Source organism: Notechis scutatus, chromosome Z (genome assembly GCF_049901735.1).
Source record: "Notechis scutatus isolate UNSWTSFEM ecotype Mainland chromosome Z, rNotScu1.2, whole genome shotgun sequence".
Lineage (NCBI taxonomy): Eukaryota > Metazoa > Chordata > Lepidosauria > Squamata > Elapidae > Notechis > Notechis scutatus.
In genome coordinates, this window is record NC_142025.1 from 130309390 (window position 1) to 130334020 (window position 24631).

Consider the following 24631-nt stretch of genomic DNA (forward strand, 5'->3'; position numbering starts at 1 on the left):
AATTACAGTCATGTGCAAATAATGGAAGTCCTCTGCCTGTTGCAACATCATCTGATCCTGACAACTGCTGCCAGGATCTATGCCCAGTTCTTCATTTGAAGGGCCAAGAGTCTCTGGATCTCTGAAGGTCCTTAACAGTGGCTAGATGGGTGGATATCAGTATAGTGGCAGTCAGTGGTGGGATTCAATTTTTTTTCTACCAGTTCTATGGGTGTGGCTTGGTGGGTGTTGCAGGGGAAGGATACTGTAAAATCCCATTCCCTCCCCACTCCTGGGGATGGTTACTGCAAAATCTCCATTCCCTCCTCACCCCACTAACTTGCTTTCCAGCTCTGTTCTCCTGTGCAGGGCAACAAAAGAAGACCCAGCTGATCACCTGGGACTCAGAAGGCAGAGAATAGATGGGGGTGGGCCAGTCAGAGATGGTATTTACTGGTTCTCTGAATTACTCAAAATTTCTGCTACCAGTTCTCTAGAATTGGTCAGAATCTGATGAATACCACCTCTAAGTGGCAGACTCTCCTGTCTGCTGAGGTAATTTTGCCTTCTCTTTTGTTAGTCCTGGAGAGAAAGAAGATGACACTACAATAATTAGTTAATTGGCATGGATAGCCTCTACTAGTTATATACTTATGACTGTGGACTGTGAATTTCCCAGTATAGGCCTATTTCTCTCCTCTGGTTGAGAACCAGATAAGGGGATTGGTGGAGTTGGTTTCTTGACCAGTTGGTGAGAGCATCAAGGAAGTGATTGTGAGTGGATTGTTCAAGGTGTTCACTAGATATCCTGATGGAGTTTGGGGCAACGGAACTGAGAGACCCAAATAGGGGAATGCTTTGATTTGTGGGATAGGAGCAGGTCAATGTTGTTCTGTATTAGCATACTCCAAACCCTGAATCCTGATTGGTCCACACGGACCGCAACCTGATTGGCCAACTGAACGGCCATGATTCGTGCGCTAAGAATCAACCGCGATTGGCCGAGCTGATCGCGGGAGATTCAAAGCCCTGTCATTGGCCGCCGAGCCGCGAGCAATTTCTATATGAAGGGTTGCCGCGGCTCACAGGTGTTGTACTCGTCTATATACGCAATAAAGAGCTGAATGATCACTTTTGGTCTCGCGTCTCTGTGGGAACCGATCTACCCGATCTAACAAATGTATTATGGTGGTGATTGGAATGAGGAGGTATAATTAGAGACAGGAAAGGTACAAAATTCTTGGAGAATATAAGACTGGTATCTTATGCCAGTTTTGCAATCTAACTATCTCAGCCATTGTATTCAGTCAGCAGACCTACACAGTAGTAACAAATAGAATTTGGTGTTCCCATCAGACCTGTTAAGCTATGGAAGCTCTTGATATCTCCCTTGTCATGGTCAGATCATGTCCAGCTTTCTGTAAGATTCTTCAGCATCAATATCATTGCAGGGAGGCTTGTCCCATTAGATTGGTCCAACCCCAATCTAACTGACTTTCCTAAATGGGTTTCAGAGATTGCTAGTGGTCTGTTGCATGGTCCATTTGAAGCTTTGGCTGTTGCTTGGAATAAATTGTTAGCTGGTCATGTTGGATCAGATCATGCTTATGTGTCCACCTAGACTCACAACTCCTGATCAAAGTGCAGATGCAATCATGGTTAGGAGGGCCTTTGCACAAGTTCTTACTGTAGGCCTGTTGTGCCCATTCCTTTTTTTTAATTATTATTATTATTATTATTATTATTATTATTATTATTATTATTATTATTATTTTATTTTATTTATAAATAAATTTTATTAAATTTACAATTAAAAACATATCGACATTACATACACAAAAGGGGGGGGGAAAAGGGACACTCGGTCTTGCGAACCGGAAAGACCCAAATAGGGGAATGCTTTGATTTGTGGGATAGGAGCAGGTCAATGTTGTTCTGTATTAGCATACTCCAAACCCTGAATCCTGATTGGTCCACATGGACCGCAACCTGATTGGCCAACTGAACGGCCATGATTCGTGCGCTAAGAATCAACCGCGATTGGCCGAGCCGATCGCAGGAGATTCAAAGCCCTGTCATTGGCCACCGAGTCGTGAGCAATTTCTATATGAAGGGTTGCCGCGGCTCACAGGTGTTGTACTGGTCTATATACGCAATAAAGAGCTGAATGATCACTTTTGGTCTCGCATCTCTGTGGGAACCGATCTACCCGATCTAACAAATGTATTATGGTGGTGATTGGAATGAGGAGGTATAATTAGAGACAGGAAAGGTACAAAATTCTTGGAGAATATAAGACTGGTATCTTATGCCAGTTTTGCAATCTAACTATCTCAGCCATTGTATTCAGTCAGCAGACCTACACAGTAGTAACAAATAGAATTTGGTGTTCCCATCAGACCTGTTAAGCTATGGAAGCTCTTGATATCTCCCTTGTCATGGTCAGATCATGTCCAGCTTTCTGTAAGATTCTTCAGCATCAATATCATTGCAGGGAGGCTTGTCCCATTAGATTGGTCCAACCCCAATCTAACTGACTTTCCTAAATGGGTTTCAGAGATTGCTAGTGGTCTGTTGCATGGTCCATTTGAAGCTTTGGCTGTTGCTTGGAATAAATTGTTAGCTGGTCATGTTGGATCAGATCATGCTTATGTGTCCACCTAGACTCACAACTCCTGATCAAAGTGCAGATGCAATCATGGTTAGGAGGGCCTTTGCACAAGTTCTTACTGTAGGCCTGTTGTGCCCATTCCTTTTTTTATTATTATTATTATTTTTATTTTATTTTTTTTATAAATAAATTTTATTAAATTTACAATTAAAAACATATCGACATTACATACACAAAAGGGGGGGGGAGGGACACTCGGTCTTGCAAACCGGAAAGAGAAGAGAAGAAGAGATGTAAAAGAAAGAAAGAAACAAAGAAAGAGAAAGAGAGAGAGAGAAAAAGAAAAAGATACGTTTAAAAACAGACAATATCCTTTTTGACAGTCTGCAAGATCCAATTCTCCTACATTAATTTGAATACACACATCTTATCGATATCTATGCTTAAATTACCCATTGTCCATTAAGCAGTTTATCTCTGGACTAACCAATTATACCAAGAGTTCCAATTATCGTAAAATGTTGAAGGCTCTTTATTTTTAAGTGCTATGGTTAATTTATCCATTTCTGCACAATCACATATTTTCTGGATGACCATTTGTTCTGTAGGTGTATAGAGTGATTTCCAACACTGGGCGAACGCTAATCTGGCCACAGTTAGGATATGAATTGTTACATATTTCATCTTTTTGGGTAAATGTTTATCGGAGATCCCTAGTAGGAAGAACTCTGGTTTGTATTCAATTTGTTCTTTGGTTATCTCCTCCAACCATTTTCTGATTTTTTGCCAATATTTCTGGGTTTCTTTGCAAGACCACCACATATGAAAGTAGGTTCCTTCTATGCTTTTACATTTCCAGCATTTTGGACTCGTGTTTGGGTTCATTTTCGCCAACCTCGAAGGGGGCAAGTGCCATCTATAAAACATTTTGTATGTATTTTCTTTATATGCTGCCGATTTTGTAATCTTAATATTTCTGTTCTAAATCTTTTCACATTCTGATAATGTAATACTTCTTCCGACATTCCTGCTCCAGGCTATCATGTTCCCTTTGACTATCTCTTGTTCTAATTCTACTTCCAGTAAGTATTTATAGAATTTGGATATGTTCTTTTTGTTTGATCCTAGTAAAATTTTATCTAAATACTGCAGTTTGTTATAAATTCCAAAGTCTTTTATATCTTGTTTGTATCTGCTATGGATTTGTATATATAACCACTGATCAATTTTAAATCCCTGTTCCTGTAATTCTTGTCGAGTTTTTAAGTTTCCTTGCGGATCTAATAAATCTTTATATTTAATCATTTTTGTTATGTCCAAATTATTGGGGTGTACCATTGCCTCCATTGTTGATAGCCAGATCGGAATTTTTAGATAGTGTTTTTTGCATATTTTTTTCCAATTAATTAATAATGAGTCCCTAATGAGGTGTCTATGAAAGTAAGACTGCTTGGGTTTCCCCACTTCCCATAAGAAGGCATGCCACCCTCTCTGGAGGTCATGCCCTTCTAATGCTAAAATTCTTTTATTAAGTAAGTTCACCCAGTCTTTTAACCATAATAGGATAGCTGCCGAATAATATAATTCCCAATTTGGAAGAGCTAGACCCCCTCTACTTTTCGCATCTTGTAAGGCCTTTACATTGATCCTGGGTTTTTTCCCCTGCCAAATAAATTTAAGTGTGATCTTATTTAATTCTTCAAAAAAAATTTTTGGCAACTTAATTGGAATTGTCTGGAATAAATAAAGAAATTTTGGTAATATGTTCATTTTAATCGAGGCAATCCTGCCCAATAAGGAGAGCTGCAGCTTATTCCAGGATTCTAAATCTTTCTTTGTTTGTTGAAGTAGTTTATCATAATTGTTCTCTTTGAGTGAATTACCTTGTGGTGTTAACCATATTCCTAAATATTTGACCCTTTTTGTTACCTGTATCCCCATCGTTGCTTCTAATTCTTCCTTCTGGTTTTCTGTTAAGTTTTTGGTCATTAGTTTCGTCTTTTTTCTATTAATTTTTAATCCTGCCACTGCACCAAATCGTTCTAATTCTTTTATTAGATTATATCCTTTTTCCATGGGTTCCTCCAAAAAGAAAACCATATCGTCAGCAAACGCTTGTAGTTTATATTCTTCTGATTTGACCCTCACTCCTCTAATTTCAGAATTTTGTCTAACCCATGTTAAGAGTGATTCTAGGGCAAAAATGAAAAGAAGAGGTGAGAGAAGGCAGCCCTGTCTGACACCTTTTTCTATATTTATTGGACCTGTTTGTTCGCCATTGATTAGTATATTAGCCTGTTGTGTGTTGTAAATTGTTGTTATAATGTTTTCAAATTTGGTGCCAAGACTCATATTGTAAATTTTTTGAATTAAAAGTGCCAATTTAAGTTATCAAATGCTTTCTCAGCATCTAAAAACATGAGTGCGGATTGTTTCTCCGGGTGGGCTTCATAATATTCTAGGACATCGATAACGGTTCTTAAATTGTTCTTTATTTGTCGGGACGGAAGAAATCCATTTTGATCTTCGTGGATATGTGGATTTAAAGCTTGTTTTACTCTATTAGCTATAATAGAAGTAAATAATTTATAATCGGCATTTAAAAGTGAAATCGGTTTATAGTTGTTGATGTATCTATGATCTGCATCCTCCTTCGGGATTAGCAAAATCAGCTCCATGAGTCCGGCATCTTGGCTGCCAGAAGTACCTCATTAAACACTTCCAGCATCAGTGGTCCTACTAGTTCCATTATTGCTTTATATAGTTCTGCCGGAATCCCATCTGGTCCTGGAGATTTGTTATTACTTTGATTCTCCGTTGCTGACTTCAATTCAGACCATGTAATATCTTTATTCAATAACTCTATCCATTCCTCTCCAATTACCTTGTCATTCGTCTCCTCTAAATAAGTTCTTATTTTATCTTCATTAATTTCCTCCTTTTTATATAATCTTTGAAAATAGTTGTAAATGATATCTTTTTTCTTCTCTATCTCATGTTGTAAGACGTCTTTCTCATCCATTAGTTGGTGTATCAATCTCTTTTCTTTCACTTTTTAAAGTTTATGGGATAACCATCTTCCTGGTTTATTTGTATGCTCAAAATAATTTTGTTTGGACCTTTTCAAGTTAATTTCTATTTTATCTTGTTCAAGTAAATTCAATTTATGTTTAATTGTTATTAACTGGTTTTGTGTTCTCTGGTTTTTAGGGGATTTTTGTAGTTGTATTTCTAATTCTTTAATTTGTTGTTGGAATTTATTTTGTTGGGCATGTATTCTTTTATTTCTCATGGCATTATAAGAGATTGTTGTTCCTCTTATAATTGCCTTCATTGTATCCCAAATATTTTGTTTCATGGTTGCTTCATTATTATTTTCTTTTAGAAAATAATTTAATTCCTCTTTCAGCTTCTTAATGTACTCTTCTTCATTTATTAACTGAGTATTTAGTGTCCATCTTTTCTTTGTTTTTCTCCTATCTTTCCAAATTAATTGTATTGGGTTGTGGTCGGCCCATTCATTTGGTAGGATTTTAATTTCTTTTATTTCATTGGCCAATTCCCCATCCATCCAGGCCATATCTATTCTGGTCCAGATTTTGTGTGGATTTGAATAATATGTGAACTGTTTCTCTTCTGGGTTTAGTTTTCTCCATAAGTCTATTAAGTTTAATTCTTTTATCATGTCCTTACAGGGCATAGAAAATTCTCTTTTCCCTTTCTTGTTCTTATTCACATTACTATGGTCTTTTTGATGATCAGCAATGGAGTTGAAGTCGCCTATCATGCAGATATTCCTTTTTTCGAAACCTATTATTTTCTGATGAAGATCTTTAAAAAATTTCCCTTGTTCTTCATTTGGCGCGTAGATTGCTACCAATAAAAATGTAATATGATTAATCCAAATTTGTATAACCAGAGTTCTTCCTTCCGGATCTGACCAGGTTAGTTCTGCTTTTATATCATCTTTCACAAATATTGCAATTCCTTTCTTTTTATGTTTGTCTGCTGGTGCTGTAAAGAGTTTTCCAAGTTTCGGGCAAATTAAATATCTTTCATCCTTTTCCCTAATGTGTGTTTCTTGTAGGCATATTATGTCGGCGTTTTGTCTAATTAATTTAGTTAATATCCTTTTCCTTTTAGATGTTGAATTTAAACCATTTATATTAATGGAGAGGAGTTTCTTTCCTATCTCCATTTATCTAGGTCTTTTAGTTTTTTGTCTAGTGGTGATTCGGTTTTCTTCTTGCTGTTGTTGTGAGATTGTTTCTTCTCTCCCTGGTTGTGGTTTATCGTTCCCTAAATTTTGAGGAAGTCCTTCTTTTTGGTTTCTATGGCGATTACGATCATTCTGTGGTTTCCTTTTAGTTTCCTCCTTGGTGTATTGGTCATCCGTGCCTATTAGCTGATCATGAAAGTCTTGGGCCTGTTCTATAGAGTCTATTTTGATTTTTCTCTCTTTCCAAGTTATTAACATCCCTTCCGGGATTAACCATTTAAAAGGAATTTCTTTTTTATTTAAATAATTGGCCAAAAATTTATAATCCTAATCTTATGACCCTCACTTTCCTTGGGATTTGTTTTAGGATTGTAATCTCTTTACCTCTATATGTTATTGTTTCTTCTCTGGACATTTTAAGAATTAGGTCTCTCACACACCTCCTTGTGAAATGAATATGAATTTCTCTCGGGCAGTTATGGCGTCTAGCATAACTTGTGCTAACCCTATACACCTCGTCAAATTCTTTGATTAGATCGTCTTTTTCTTTCCCTAACCATTCAGCCAATAGTTCTGCCATTAATTGTTCTAATTCTTCATTTTTCGCTTCTACCACATTTTGAAACCTTAAATATGCCGCTGCTTTATCCATTTCGAGGTGGACCAGGGAGTCTTCGGTTTCTCTAGTTATATTTCTAAATTCCTTCTCTATCCTTTCAAAATTTGTCTCCATCCGTTCTGTCCTACTCTCTATTTCTCTTATCTTAACTTCGTTTTTCTCCATAGCCTGTTGCAAGGACCCTATCTTATCCTCCACCTTAAGTAAATCTGCTTTCATTTCCACTTTAAGCTTTCCCATCTCATCTTTTAATTCGCTAATGTCGCTCTGGTTTCTTTGTGATTCTTAATCATTATTTCTTGCATCTTAGACATTGCTTCTTGCAAGGATAGTAGGGTAGCTTGTATATTAACGTTAGAGACATTGGACTGTTTATCCCCTATTAGAGATTCTTCAATGATTTTTTGGATTGTTGGTGAAGCAGAAGTTAAAGTAGTCGTTAGGGTCGGGGTGGTCTTCCTTCCCGATTTCAAAGCCATAGTTGTCGTGGAGGTCATCTCTCTTAATATTTGTTTTTGTTGTTGCACTATATTGGATATATTGTCCCAGATCACCATTCAGTGTTTAACTCCTAAAATAAAAATTCTATTCTAATACTTCAATCAAATATATAGATAGGCAGTCTGTACACCTATATTATAAAAGGTTATCTAATAATATATAATAATCTTTATAATTAATTTATATACTGAATATCAATATTAATCACCAATAATACATCAAATCCAACCCAGTTACTACTTTAAGAATTAATCTTAAGTATTCTAAGTAATCTAAATCAACACTATTTTTCACTCTTTGTTGTTACTATTTAAGACAATCAAATCAATTGTCACTGAAATCTTTAAGGACAATATACCTTTCCCCCCCCCTTTGAGTAGGTAAATTTATCAGACTTTTTAAGGGGTTAAGATAGGAAGGAGAGAGGCTGAAACAATGGGAAAAGAGAAGAGAGAAAAGTTTACCTTAATTTCAGGCAGTCAATAAGCAAGGGGCTAGAGGTTCAAATTGTAAAAATAGTGCCCAAATGGTAATATTAAAGTATTACCAAATAGAAATTCCAACAAATAAAGAAATGTGATAAGAGAAAAAATAAAAAATAAACTTTATAGTCAGTCTTCAAGCTAAAGGTTTAAGTTTTGAGTTTCTTCCCAGCACTCCGGGGAGCGAATGGTATAATGTGCTGACTAATCGCAATAAGAAGTCAATCCTTCCCAGCCTTCTGTTGGTATCTTCCTCCTTCCTCCTTTTCCTTCTTCCCGGTTTTGAGTTCAATGTACAAATCTCCTTCACCTATTATTCCCTCCAAAATCCAATCGTCATCTCTTCTTGATCGCTTAACAATCTGTCCTCCCAACAGTATTAAATAAAGCCAATAGTCCTATTGAGCTCAGCTCAGAGAGTTAATAAGCCACTTTCAGTGCCGCAATTTTTCCTCCTCTGTGACCTCCTTCTTCTCAAATATTGTCAAAAAGTTAGTCCAAAATGCCAAATCACTCACAAATTCAAGTCTCCAATCTCCTGGTTTCCGATGTTCTTCCTCTCTCCCCAGGGGTTTCCCTTTCAAAAGCTGTAATCCACACTTTCGCTCTAACAATCACGCCTTTCTGCTCGCAATTGTCACACTTTCGCTTTTCAAGCTGCTTTTCTAGCCACTTTTCTCTCCTGCTTCCACAAAGTGCTGCTCACAACCAGGAAGAGAAATCTCTCACGCCACTGTCATTCTTCAATCTTCAATCTTCAATATTGTATTATGCTCTTTCAACACCTTTTACTGCTCCGATCTTGCAGGCTGTCACTATCTTGCTTAGTCACCTCAGTGGCAGACCGGACTTTGGAGCCACCATAAACTGGCAGCTAGCTCTTCCGCGCTGGGCTCAGGAGCTCTCCTCTTCGTTACCAGGGGGTTGCCTACCCCCACCCTGTAACTCGAGATTCTCCTATACTGACACGAACCTCTCCGGGGTTCGTGTATCCCCCGGGGATTGCTCCAGACGCTAGAGAAGGTAACCGAAAACCGCAGCAGTCTTCTCCACCTCTGCACGTCCCTGTCCTGCCACCCTTTTTCCTGTTGTGCCCATTCCTAAATGGGAAAGTCAGCTTATGGTCACTGATGCTGTAGTCACTTTTCAATTTGGTTATTGTAACATGCATTACATGTGCCCTTGAAAAGTATCCAGAACCTTCAGCTGATGCAAAACATAGTGACATGGGCAGTTATGTGTGTATCTACAACAATACAAATTGCACTTTAAAATATAAAATAGTGAGCAAGTTGATTAGTCTGATCAGAGAAGGCTCATGTCAGTCACCAAGCCAGGAAATTATGACCCACATCATGTCACTATAAGGACATGAGGATATGGAACAAAACATTTGAAATGGAGAAAAACAAGCAAGTGATATTTTACTTTGTGGAAAATATATGTTTAAAAATATAGTTCTTAAAAATATAGATTTTAGAACTTTCTATTGTAAAATTGATTCACATTGTAAATGTAACTTGTCTCCAATGATATTTCTTTCTTTTTCTTTTTGCTGATTTATTTGGCATCATACATGGTGCCCATCCCAAAGGGCTCAGACCTATTCCCATTAGGAAGGTTAAAAGCAAATGTCACAATAAAATTAAATTACAAATAAAATAACCCTCAAAGATTCCAACAAGATTCACTGAACATCCATTGATTTCCCTTATAATTATTAGGGAGTCTTAGTTATGTAGCTTGTTCTCAAATCCTTGGGGATGTCCAAAAACAAACCCAAAGAACAGCTCAAGACTGAAAGCTGTTATTAATTGTGGGCCCAGAGAGCTAGAAATGTAACAATCTACTGTTTGAGAAAGAATATATATGGAAGCTATTCTAATAAGTGAGCAAGGTTCTTTTTTGTGTGTGTCAGGTTTCATTGATGCAGTCAGAATTGTTTCATATGTGGTGACACAGGTATTCTTGAAGAAGATGGTATTTTTCATTGCAGTCATAGCAGTATTACTGCCAGGAGTTACATGCCTTACTCCTCAGATTAATGCATGTGTTGTGGGGAAACCTCCGCTTATCAAGCACAAGTATTTTTTGTCAGGGGATTTCATAATGGCTGGGATACTCTCTCAGTTCTATATGATATCTGATCCAGTGCATTTCAAAAGACATCCCTCTGAAGAACTGGTTGATGAGCTCATGTAAAGACTTTCTCTTCTTAACTGTAGCGTATCTCAAATCAGATATTTTTTTCTAATACAATGTCTGGTCTGAATTAATTATTGGTATAACTTGCAGCACAAATTATTTCTGCTGTTCTTTTTGCCAGTTAGTTCCTTCATTTTAATACAGATTGCTATTTTAATAAATACATAGAAGTACTCACTTATGAGGGACTTGGTGGCTCAGTGGCTAAGACGCTAAGCTTGTTGATTAGAAAGATTGGTGGTCGTTTGGTGGTCGAATCCCTAGTGCGGTGTAATGGAGTGAGCTCCGGTTACTTATCCCAACATTTGCCAACCTAGCAGTTCGATGTAAAAATGCAAGTAGAAAAAAAGGGACCACTTTGGTGGGAAGGTAACAGCATTCCATGCAACTTTGGCATTTATTCATGCTGGCCACATGACCACAGAGATGTCTTCAGACAGTGCTGGCTCTTCAGCTTTATAATGAAGATGAGCACTGCCCCTAGAGCTGGAAACAACTAGCATGTATGTGCAAGGGGAACCTTTACCTTTACCTTACTCATTTATGACAAATCTCACCTGGGTGTTTTTATTAAAGTCCCATATTGAGCTTTTCTCATTTACTTACTCACTAGTAATCCATGCTGGTCTATTGAATCAGGTTTTTTTTACCCAATTTTAATGGGGTTTAATGGTTACTATGAATTTTAGGAAACAATGGTGCTATGTAGTTTTTGATTTGATTTCTAAACAGGTACATCAGCAAGCATGGAGCAAAAATGTAGAGTCTACCCTAATGAAACAGTTACTTCTCTTTTTAGGTAACAGAACCCTCTGAGGTCTATTAAGATGAAAGAAAAAGATTTATATATAACATTGGCCCTCAATCATATTTCAGAAAAGATTCTTCATACATACACAAACCCCTTAAAGGGGGAAAATCATAGGGAAAGATGGAAAAGCTAAGGATACAGAACTAGAAGTGTGTTTTACAGGTAGATAATAATATGGTTATTAACAGAATAACAGACTTGGAAGGGACCTTGGAGGTCTTCTAGTCCAACACTCGGTTCAGGCAAGAAAACATTTACCATTTCATTCAATTGGTTGTCCAATCTCTTCTTGAAAACCTCCAGCGATGGAGCACCCACAACTTCTGAAGGCAAGTCATCCCACTGATTATTGCTCTCACTGTCAGGAATTTTTTCCTTAGTTCTAGGTTGGTTCTCTCCTTGATTAGTTTCCACCCATTGCTTCTTGTTCTGCCCTCAAATGTTTTGGAGACTAGGCTGACTCCCTCTTCTTTATGGCAACCTCTTAGATATTGGAACACTACTATCATGTTACCCCTAGTCTTTCTGTTCATTAAACTAGAGATAACCAATTCTTATATATGTTTTAGCCTGCATCTTCTCTGCATTCTTTCTAGTCTCAGTATCTTTTGTTTGTGTGTGTGTGTGTGTGTGTGTGTGTGTGTGATTAATAATTGGTAATGCTCCTTTGAGCAATCCATCTGTTTCCTAGTGAAAATTGTTTATAATCATTGAAAGAATCATAACAGCCAGTCTTCATCCACTGAAAAATTATACTTTTATGCTTTTCCCAAGAACATTTTCCCTATCAGATTATTTTTTGCAGAATCATTCAATTATTACACAAATATTTCACATTTACATTAGATTTCACATTCTTCCATTAGAATGTTATACATTTGGTTGTCATGTAATTTACAAATTATTCACACAATTTAGTGGATCTGTAGCAATGGAAACAGTTTCTGAGCACTAAAGCATTTAAATTATTTCCTGAATTGTACTATACAATCAGGTTTTCTATGTAGTGTTTAGTTGAATTATAAATAAAGTATATCTAATGTCACATACTTTAAGAGAAGACATATGATTTAGATATATATCTCTCATTGCAGATTTTTCCTACAGAACTATCAGCATATCTTGGCCTTGGTTTTTGCTGTAAAGGAGATCAATGAAAACAACCACATTTTACCCAACGTGACTCTGGGTATGCACCTCTCTAACAGTTACTTCATGGCGAGATGGACCTACTTAGCTTCAATGGAGCTCCTCTCAACACGGAGCAGATTCATACCCAATTATAAGTGTGATACCAAGGACTGGACAGTATCTGTCATTATGGGACCTACCTCTCACATCTGTCCCTTCATAGCCAACATTTTAAATGTCTACAAGTTGCCCCAGGTGAGATTTCTTCTTGAATAAATCTAATGGGCTGTGAGAGTAACCTTGAGAAAAGAGGAAGAGATGCAACCTAGACAATGGTGTAATAAAATAAATTGGAGCCCAAACTAGAAGAGTATTTTGAGAAAGCATTTCAGAATTGACACCTTCATTCGCTGAAATGCAAAGGCAATTGGGAGAGGGGAAACATTTCTAGGCTGGCAAAATTGATGCCAACTCTTTTAGATAGTCCAGACCCAATTATAAATATTAATGTTAACTTTTAACGTAAGTTAATAGACAGTATTAAAATGCCAATACATTTTCATCAGCACATTTTAATCATCTTCCTTCCTCCCTCCCTCCCTCCCCTTTCCTTCTTCCTTCCTGCCTGCCTCCCTCCCTCCCCCATCCTTCCCTCTATTTTCCTCCCTCCCTCTTTCTCCATGAATGCTTCATAGTAACTTAAATAACAAAAAATAAATAGAAGAAAACTGCATAGAGGTGAAATGCTGCATTGTTATTATTAATTCCTTTATACCACATCCACACACAGCTATCTTGCTGGATTGTGAAAAGCACACAGGCAGTTAAGAAAAAGGAGTAGAACTGAAAGACAAATAGCCATCTAACTTACTACATTGTTTAGATATTCTTGCTAATGATTGCTGGTATTTAGCAAACTTTATGAGAATATTACGGTATTTCAACACTTCTCCTCCTCCTCCTCCTCCTCCTCCTCCTCCTCCTCCTCCTCCTCCTCCTCCTCCTCCTCCTCCTCCTCCTCCTCCTCCTCCTCCTCCTCCTCCTCCTCCTCTTTCTTCTTTCCTTATAGGATTTTCATAGTACATTGAATGTGTTAGCATTGTGGGACATTTACTGCCAGAAATTAGTGACTTAAGTCTTTTTAATGTGTAAGATACTGTTTTTGCGTATGCCAAATATTGAAAATGGGGGAAATGATCCAAAGAATTAAGCATCTGAACATTTTACATCACACAAGGTCTGTTGCTGTGAAATTTCATATTTTCTGCTCCTGTTTGAAAATATTGAGGGAAAATATTTGATTCACAGTATGCTTTCCTGGGATTCAGTTACATAATCTGGAAAGTAAGGGGCAGATATATTACCAAAATGTGAAATAATTAAAATAAAAAGGAAGAAAATCATTCACTGTGCGTATTCAGTGTAGTGCCCTTTCCATTATAGCAATATATATCACTATTTCCATGCATATTGTTATATATCCATTTCAAGATGCATAAAGATTATGACATGAGAACTAAAAACAAACAAACAAACAAGAAAGGGGGCTGGGTATATACTGAATACAAAGCAATGTTCTTGCATTGCTTATCTTATCCCATCTTGCCATTATTTCATTGCTTCAATTTTTCTGCTGTTTCCTATGAGGAGAAACTAGCAAAATATTAGGATGTGTTTCCTTCCTTAATCAGAAGCAAATAGCTTTAGCCCTTAAAATTTGTGGTCCATTTTTAGTAAAATATTTCCTGAATTAAAACATTTTGGAAGTCTCCAGTTTTTGTACTTCTCCTAGAATTACAGCTCTTGAATGAAAATTCTGTACATCAGGTTTTTTAAAAAAACATGATTAGATATTGGTAACAATGGAAGATTATGAATTAATAACAGATTTTTCAAAGATAATGAATATTTCAGTTTGGAAAACCATGTTCCTTTTTTTCTACATTTAGCTAATATATGGATCTTCTCCTGTGATAGAGGACAACATAAAAACTGCTTTTTTGCATCGTTTTTTCCCAAATGGTGACCAACAGATTATGGGTATTCTCCAATTGCTGTTGTACTTAAGGTGGACATGGGTTGGACTCATTGTCCAACGTAATGAAAATGGAGACCGATTCATACAAAATGCTGTTACTTTATTTTCCCAGAAAGGTATCTGCTTTGACTTCATAGAACAGATGGCCAAAGAAACATTTTCTAATGATATTGCAGCAGCATTTAAAGATTTTACTAATATGTACATTATTATTATGAATAGCACAGCCAATGTTATTATCCTATATTGTGAAAACCAGGTCACTGTGATTTTTAGAATGTTGCCCTATTTCCCAGCATTTGAAGAGATGCCAGTCAAGAGAAAAGATAAAGTTTGGATAATGCCAGGCCAGATGGAGTTTACGTCCCTTCCCTTTCAAAGAGTGTGTGGTATAGACTTTTTCCATGGTGTTATATCTTTTGCCATTTCCTCCAAAGAGATCCCTGGATTCAACACATTCCTTCAGATGAGAAACCCAACTTCAGAAGTGGAAGACCATTTAATGAAAGTGTTTTGGGAAAAGGTTTTTGAATGTTCTTTTCCTAAAGATAAATTAGATGAAGACACTGGAATGCTGTGCACTGGAGAAGAGAAGCTCAAAAATCTTCCTAAGTCTGTGTTTGACACCACCATGACTGGACAGAGTTACAGCATCTATAATGCAGTCTATGCTGTGGCACATGCTTTACAAGCCATGCTTTCCCCCAAGTCAAAATACAAAACAAGGGTAGAAGTTGGGCAACCATTTTTTTTTATCCAAAAAGCCTGGCAGGTAATAAAATGAATGAACATTTCCCATTGATCTTTTCTCTAAGGCACTGAGCTGTACTAGTGTGGATATCACAAATGAGTGATGATTTTAGGTCTCCTGTCATTCCACTTTTCTCAACCTTTCAGGACTTGGAGAAATCTATGTAATTTTGAATAAATAACAATGCTACAACAATTCTAAGAAGGAGAAAAACATTAAGAAGAAGCTGTATCTTCCTTCCTCCCTCCCTCCCTCTCTCTATCTCTCTCTATCCCTTCCTTCTTTTGTTCATTCATTCATTCATTCATTCATTCATTATTTCTTGGAAGAGAAGATATAATTGGCAGTTTTCAGTGTATTATTATAAATATTTACTTTTACAAATAGTAATGATTTAAGCTTCCTTCCTTCCTTTCCTTCCTCCCCTATTAATTGTCAAACTTTGCTTCTATTTAGTTCCATCACTATTTGAGAACTATCTCATTTAATAACACTGCAGAACAGAAAATCTCCTTTAATGAAAATGGTGACTTAGAGACTGAATTTGACATTATCAATTGGGTCACCTTCCCCAATGAGACCTTTATTAAAGTCAAAGTTGGAAAGATTCACCCAACAGCTTCTCCAGACAAGTTAATCACCCTTTCTGCACAGGACATCACTTGGCCTGCTATGTTTAACCAGGTATTTCTTGCTCAGATTTCAAATTGTGCACATTCCTTAACTTCCCTTCTTGCTTTCAGAATTATATATTTGAATAGATCCTGTGTTCAAATGTCAGAATGAAAATTGTATAGGTGTTTTCAAATATTTCAGATGTAACATTTAAGACTGAAATACTGTAGGTAGACTTTCAAAGACTACAAAGACTTAAATGTCTATATACCAAGAATTAAATTATTTATTTATATCTCTCATCAAATCTTTATGATATTAGCAAAACTTAATGCAACACCTAAAGGCTTTTCCTGATTACGTTTTCAAGATTGCTTAGTTAAAAAAATATATTTGAAAGTGCATTAAAGTATTTAAAACTACATATGGTATAATACACAAAGATTGACCATAGTGCAGAAATTTTAATGCCTATTGTATATTCTTGGAGATTTCCATAATAATGAGATTGTATGTTTGGAAAGCCCATGGTTTATTTCCAATAGTTCTTTGATTTTATTCAAGCTGGATTTCCAGAATATATGCAATTTGAAGTTACTTTTAATTTTTTTTTTTTTGAAGTTACTTTTAATTTTAAAGTGGGAATAATTTTTTACAAAAGTTGTTCACTGTTGCTTTCGGTTACTTGGCATGAAATTCACAGATTTCCTGGATAAACATTTAAACTGAACAGCGGGGACAGAGAATTAATGGATTCAGAACATCTCTGTCCCCAGCAACCTAAAACTAATAAGGATACCAGTGCATGCAAAATAGATGTTTGTGCAGGTAAGATTATCAACCTTGATGCCAACCAAAACCAAGCATTTAATAGTGTGTGCCATACCATGTGCACTAATCAAACAGGTGGCAAGAAAGCAGGGACAGGCAGGCATAACACAGGTTATGTAGACAGGAAACACAGTGTCAGACATAAAGATCTCAAGTACCTATATACAAATGCACAAAGTCTGGGGAACAAGCAGGGTGAACTCAAACTACGAATACATGAAGGTAAATATGATATAGTTGGAATAACAGAAACTTGGTGGGATGAAACCCATGACTGGAATATACTGGTAGAAGGATACAAACGATTCAAAAAAAAAAAAACCACACCCCATAAAAGTGGAGGTGGAGTTGCAGTGTATGTAAAGGACCACTATATTGCTATAGAAATGCATGAAACCAAAGATGAAAACCTCCTAGAATGCATATGGGTCAATATAAAAGAAAAAAAAGAATGACATGGCTATAGGCGTATATTATAGGCCATCCAATGAAGCATTAAAAATAGATGTCCTTTTTGCCAGCCAACTAACAAACATATGCAGGAAACACACAACAATAGTAATGGGAGACTTCAATTATCCTGATATCAATTGGAAAACTAATTCTGCACCAAGTGAGAAATCAAATAAGTTCCTAACCAACCTAGCTGACAACTTTGTTTTCCAAAAGGTAGAGGGTGAAATTAGAGGGACAGCCATACTGGGCTTAATTCTTACAAACAGAGAAGAAGTGATAGAGGGAGTTGAAACTGCAGGAACCTTGGGTGAGAGTGACCATGTCATACTAGAATTCAACATAACACAAACACAAGCAACAGAACATAATGACACCAAAGTCTTGGATTTTAAAAGAGCTGATTTCAATAAACTCAGAGAGAACTTGGGAAAGATTCCATGGATGAAAATCCTAAAGGGGAAAACAACTCAAGAATCCTGGGAAACTCTAAAAAGTATGATCATAGAAGCCCAGACTAGCACAATACCACTGAGAAAGAAAAACAAGAAATCCAAGAAGAAACCAGCATGACTGCACAAGTACAAAAAATGGAAAGAAGGACATACAACTAAGGCAGTATTATCAGCAGATAGCCAGAATCTGCAAAGACAAAGTCAGGATAGCAAAGACTGAGAACGAACAAAGACTTGCAACAAAAGTCAAAAATAATTAAAAAACCTTCTTCCAACATATAAATAACAAGAAAAAAAATCAAAGAAACAGTTGGTCCATTAAAGAGAGAAGATGGCAAGGAAGTAACAGGCAACAGAGAGAAAGCAGAACTGCTTAACTCATTCTTTGCCTCTGTCTTCACGCAAAAGAAACTATAGCTCAACCCACAAAAACATAACTGTAAAAGACAGACCAGAAATAAAAGTTAAAATAAGCAAAAAAATAGTAAGAGAACACTTGTCTGATCTTGATGAAAACAAATCACCCGGGCCTGATGGATTACATCCGAGAGTTTTAAAGGAGCTGGCAGAGGTCATCTGAGAACCGCTGCACCATATCTTTCAAAAATCCTGGAGCACCAGGGAACTCCCAGAGGACTGGAAAAGAGCTGATATGGTTCCCATCTTCAAAAAAGGAAGAAAAAAAAACAGATCCAGGAAACTCTAAACCAATCAGCCTAACATCAATACCCAGGAAGATACTGGAAAAGATAATTAAAAAAACAGATCTGCCAACATCTAGAAACAAGTAAAGTAATAACTAGCAGTCAGCACGGGTTTGTTAAAAACAGATTATGCCAAACCAACCTTATTTCATTCTTCAACAAAGTGACTCAATTAGTAGACCAGCAAAATACTGTGGACATAATATATTTAGATTTCAGCAAGGCATTCGATAAAGTAGACCACAACCTACTTCTTAGTAAGCTAGAAAAAAGTGGAATAGATAGCACCACCACTAGATGGATTCGCAACTGGCTGGCAAACCATACTCAACGAGTAGTCCTTAATGGGTCTAAGTCTACGTGGAGGGAAGTAAGCAGTGGGGTGCCACAAGGTTCCATCTTAGGCCCAGTACTATTCAATGTCTTCATTAACGACTTAGATGAGGGAATAGAAGGGGAACTTACCAAATTTGCAGATGATACTAAGCTGGCAGGAATAGCTAACACCCAAGAAGATAGGTCAAGATCCAGATGAATCTTGACAGACTAGAACATTGGGCCATATCTAACAAAATGAAATTCAATATAGAGAAAAGTAAAGTCCTACACTTAGGCAAGAAAAACCAAAAGTACACATATAGACTGGGTGAAACCAGGCTCAATAGCAGTAACTGTGAGAGGGATCTTGGAGTATTTGTGGACAACCAGCTAAATTTGAGCCAGCAGTGTGCTGCAGCCGCCAAAAAGCTAATGCAATCCTAAGTTGTATTAACAGAGGGATACAGTCAAGATCAAGGGAAGTACTAATACCACTCTATAGAGCCTTAGTAAGACCACACCTAGAGTACTGCATCCAGTTTTGTTCACCACATTATAAAAAAGATGTTGAGACTCTAGAAAAAGTACAGAGAAGAGCAGCCAGGATGATTAGGGGACTGGAAGCTAAAACATACAACGAACGGTTGCAGGAACTAGGCTTGTCTTGTCTAATAAAGAGAAGGACCAGGGGAGACATGATGGCGGTCTTCCAATATTTGAGGGGCTGCCACAGGGAGGAAGGGGTCAAGCTATTTTCTAAAGCTCCCTGCCAGACAAGGAATAATGGATGGAAACTGAACAAGGAGAGATTTAACCTGGAAATAAGGAGAAACTTTCTGACAGTGAGAACAATCAACCAATGGAACAGCTTGCCCTCGGAAGTTGTGGGAGGACCATCAGTTGAGACCTTCAATAAGAGATTGGACTGCCATTTGTCAGAAATGGTGTAGGGTCTCCTGCTTGGGCAGGGGGTTGGACTAGATGACCTACAAGGTCCCTTCCAACTCTGATTATCTGTATCTGCTGAAACATTTTATGAAAAATGTAGTAAGAAGCAAGATGGCATAGCACAATTGAGAAAGTCCAGAAATATTTCACAAGAAGAGTTCTCCACTCCTCTACTCGTTGTAGAATACCTTATGCCACCAGACTTGAAATTGTAGAACTAGAAAACCTTGAATTACGCCGTCTTCGGTCTGATTTAAGCATGGTATATAAAATCATACATTGCAATGTCCTACCTGTCAATGAATACTTCAGCTTCAACCATAACAACACAAGAGCACACAATAGATACAAACTCAAAGTTAACCGCACCAAACTTGATTGTAGGAAATACGACTTCAGCAATAGAGTGGTCAATGTCTGGAATACTCTACCCGACTCTGTAGTTTCTTCCCCAAACCCCAAAAACTTTAACCTTAGACTGTCTACTATTGACCTCACCCCTTTCCTAAGAGGTCTGTAGGGGGCGTGCATAAGCGCACCAACGTGCCTACCGTCCCTGTCCTATTGTCCTATTCTTCTTTTATTTTTCTTATATGTACCCATTTCATGTATTCACAACTATGTATACACTTATACTTATTATCTTGTAAACAATTGGCAAATCAAATAAATAAATAAAAAATAAAAATAAAAAAAATAAATATCTTTTCTTGAAGACATTTTCTACCATGTATCTGATCCAGAGAGAACACCTGACCTTTACTTTTTCAGAAATTGAAAAAAGACTTGAAACCTGGAATCATTCATCTCTATTTCCATATAAATTATAAATGGCAAACAAATTCTTCTGGATCTTGACTTTCACCTAGCAAAATGATGCTAACTTCATGTCCAATTTTTCTTTTCCTACCTTGGTTTTTATAGTTGTCGTATTCTCTACAATTGCTCTAAAACATCAGAAGATTTCAGGACATCTATCTCCAATCTATGTTCATTATTTTAAAATAAAATCCACTCTGAAATAGATTTTTTATGGAAATAAAACTGTTATGGCTTTCAATAAATCCTGCTTTCTTAATAGGTTCCTCCTCTTTCTGTATGCAACATCAATTGCCGTTCTGGGTCCAGGAAGATGAAAATAGAAGGGAAGCCATTTTGCTGCTATGATTGCTTTCGATGTGCAAAAGGGAAAATTTCAAACCAGATGGGTAAGAGTTGTCTTATGCAAGACCATTCAATCTCCTTAACTGTGAATCAAAATTCTATTTTTTTAAAACTTTCTACAACTGACTTCTAATGGTGGTGGCTGAACCAATGATATTGCTCATGAATGAAAACAAATATATGAGTCCCAGGGTAATGTTGCAAGATCCAATCTGAGTCAGTCACTTAGTCTTCCAAGCTCTCAGATTCATGCTAGAGCCCCCTTAGGGAACTTCTTTCTCTCCAGATTAAAAATTATTTGGAGGATATTACCATGCTATTCAAGAGTGGAGTCATAAAGCTTAAATGTTGTACCAGTCATTTAACCAGGTTGCAGGTAGGAGTATCCTTTGGAGCTGTAATAGGTCTGAGGAGGGCCCTTATTTTGTGTATCTTAAGGAGTCCATAAAATCTTGCTGGGCCACTGTTCCTTCCTCTCATTTTCCATCATTTGTTTTCTGTTATACAGTTGTTTTGTTTAAGTTGGCTAAAATATTGTGTGACTGCCATTCTCATCTTGGATGTCTTTGCTGGTCTATATGCTGAGGAATCATTGTTCAGGGCAGGAGACAGAGTGGTTTCCTGAGGATGTATTCCAGCATGGATGGATCCCAAATCTTGAAAAACTAAACCTCTAGTCCCAGTGACCAATTGGATCCTGCAATGACATTGCTGTATAAACATTAAATGTATTAAATTTAATAATAAGTATAATACATTTATAATAATTATAAAATATTAAATTATATATAATATTTTAATAAATATTAAAATGAATGGATATTTCATCCATAAATAATTTGGATTATTCTATTGTTCCATTATATTTTCTGATTAATGCAGAACGTTTTTCCTTTCCAGGTTGAAGTATTCTCTCTCTCTCTCCTTCTCCCTCTCCCCCCTCCCTGTCTCCCTCTGGTATGTGTATGTGAGAAAAAGAGGACTATTTAGGATAGAATTGGAATGTAGTTGTTGATTTTAAGAGCTAATTCCATTATGTAATACTATAGCATATAATATATATTTTCCTCCTCCACTGAAATCAAAACAATTTTTTTGCTATTCAATTGTGGGGAGTTCTGCATGATAAGAGAGAGAGAGAGAGAGAGATTTGGCTACTTACAGAATGGCACTAAATATAAAAAGGCATTACTTAAATGAGGAACAAATGAATTCCATTAACTCTCACTTTGACTATCTATTTCTAAAAACTGATCATGATGCCTTTATTTTCCAGATGCAGTTGATTGCTTCCAATGTTCAGAAGACCAATATGCAAACAAGGCTCAAAATCTCTGCATTCTAAAAAGAGCAACTTTCTTGTCTTACAATGAGCCACTGGGAATCACCTTAGCCACCATTAGTCTTATCTTTTCTTTTATCACAGCTTTGGTGCTGGGGATCTTCATTAAACAGCGGGACACTCCTATTGTCAAAGCCAACAACCGGAACCTCACCTACATTCTTCTCATTGTTCTCTTGCTCTCTTTCCTTTGCAGCTTGCTCTTCATTGGCCAACCTGACCAAGTGAAATGTCTCATGCGACAAACTGCTTTTGGCATCATCTTCTCTATAGCTTTATCTTGCATATTGGGCAAAACAATCATAGTGGTCCTTGCTTTCATGGCCACCAAGCCAGGCTCCAAAATGAGGAAATGGGTGGGAAAAAGACTGGCCAACACTATTGTCTTATCTTGCTCCCTAACACAATTCATTATCTGTGTAATATGGTTGGCAAGTTCTCCCCCATTCCCAGATTCTGACATGCACTCCATGGTTGAAGAAATTGTCCTCAAATGTAATGAAGGTTCAACCACAATGTTTTATATTGTTATTAGTTTTCTGGGGTTCTTGACTTCTGTCAGCTTCACAGTAGCTTTCTTAGCTAGGAAGTTGCCTGACAGCTTTAATGAAGCTAAATTTATCACCTTCAGCATGTTGGTCTTTTGTAGCGTCTGGATATCTTTTGTTCCAACCTATCTGAGTACAAAGGGCAAATATATGGTGGCTGTAGAGATCTTCTCTATTTTGGCTTCTGCAGCTGGATTACTGGGCTGCATCTTTTCCCCAAAATGCTATATCATTGTTTTGAGACCTGATTTGAATACAAAGAGGCAATTAGTAAAAAAATGATAATGAATATGCAGTTCAGTTTACTCATTGATTCAGTTGATCACAACCTTCCCCTACTGCAGCACAAAACACAAAACTCATTAGACGATAGTGTCTCTTGACTCTGGAATCAGAATATCATTAAAAAATCTGTACAGAAATTCCATACACTTGGTGCATGAAATAAGAATACTTCTTGAAGTGTTTAAGCATTTTATTAGGTTACAGAATGAAATACAAAACACAAAAGACAGCGGGAGGGAGAAGGGAAAGAGAAGTGAGGAGAGGCTGGGAAAAAGAAGAAAAAAAGTGTTGACTTCTGACTCCCTCTGTTGTACTAAAATAAAGCATAATATCAAACCACAACATTTTGCTTTTCCATAATAATGTAAACTAGCCATTTCTATAAAAGCATATCAGTGTAATTGGTAAAACACAAAATCAAAGTTTCATTATTTTTCTACCTTGAGCACAAAGTTCAGAAGCTGTCTCCATGTGGCAACAAAACACTGTTGTGGTTCGCCAGCAGCAGGTGTGGATGGCTGAGGCTTCAAAGAGCAAGGATTTGGATGAGGCCCTGCATGTGATGCAGGGATGGGGCCAGTACTATCAGAGAGTGGAATGCTGCCTTCAGAGATTGTGGAGGCTAGCAGCAGTGATGTCGAGGCCCCTGTGCCCAATGCGCGTGCGTGCAGGACTGCTCGAAGGAAAGAGCAACTGCAGCAGCATGGGCAATTCGGGAGTAAGGCTTCAAGGTAATGGCCCCTCCCTTAAGAGATAAAAGCCATCCTGAGAGACTGGGATTTTTTGCAGGAAGCAAAGAAATTCTTGCACTTCAAGCCTTGTGAATGTTCGCACTATCCTGGTTTGTGTTTGGAGACTTTTTATTTTGAATATTTCTTGGCAACTTAATGTAGTGTTTTTGGCATCCTTGCACAACCTTGGCAAGGCTCGTTCTTATCAGAGACAATTAGTTTTCATAGCCTTTTAACTGTGAATGAACAGAATTGGCAGAGAAGCATTAAAAGGTTTTGCTTTTACCTCTGTTTGGTGTTTGTTTCCTTGGAACAAGGTTTGGATCAGAACAAATATTTATATTTTTCCTTTAATCAAAAGGGTCAATATAGCCATTTCTGCCAACTCTATCAGTTTCTGTAGCCATTCATCCAATATTAGTGTAACTCTTGTCCTACAGTTAGTTGTCTCACTGTGAGCTGACCATGAAGAATTGTCTCACAGCAAGTTGGCCATGGTTAGTTGGCCAAGGCAAGTTGGCCATGCTGAGTTGTCCTAGACCCCACAGCAGATGTCATGAAAGCTATCAATATTTCAAATATATCATATTGGATTGGGTTAAGGTATTTCATTAATGCACGCTCTGGTTTGGTTTGAATCATAACCTTAATTATCTTGTGGAGAAACTTCTGTTTCTTTTCCTCATTGTTTTGCAGGAGCATACAACATTAATACCAAATAAATATATAGGTTGGATGACGTGATAGCTGATGTCAGTCACCAAAAAGTATTAATAAAGTTGCAACACACATCTCATAATGGACATGAGTGAACCGTATATATTTTCTACTTCTTTTTCTGATCATACAATAATTGCATTATTTATTTTCCCTGTAGTTACCAAGAGTGT

General features: G+C 37.1%; 1 protein-coding gene across 1 annotated transcript; it reads left to right on the forward strand.

The window, feature by feature from the left end:
* Positions 1–10388: 10388 nt before the first annotated feature.
* On the forward strand, positions 10389–23007 carry LOC113427564 (vomeronasal type-2 receptor 26-like). The gene is made up of 6 exons (XM_026690077.1): positions 10389–10609; positions 12636–12813; positions 14508–15368; positions 15804–16031; positions 20753–20879; positions 22112–23007. The coding sequence occupies exons 1-6, from the start codon at positions 10389–10391 to the stop codon at positions 23005–23007; spliced, it is 2511 nt and encodes an 836-aa protein (XP_026545862.1).
* Positions 23008–24631: the final 1624 nt, after the last annotated feature.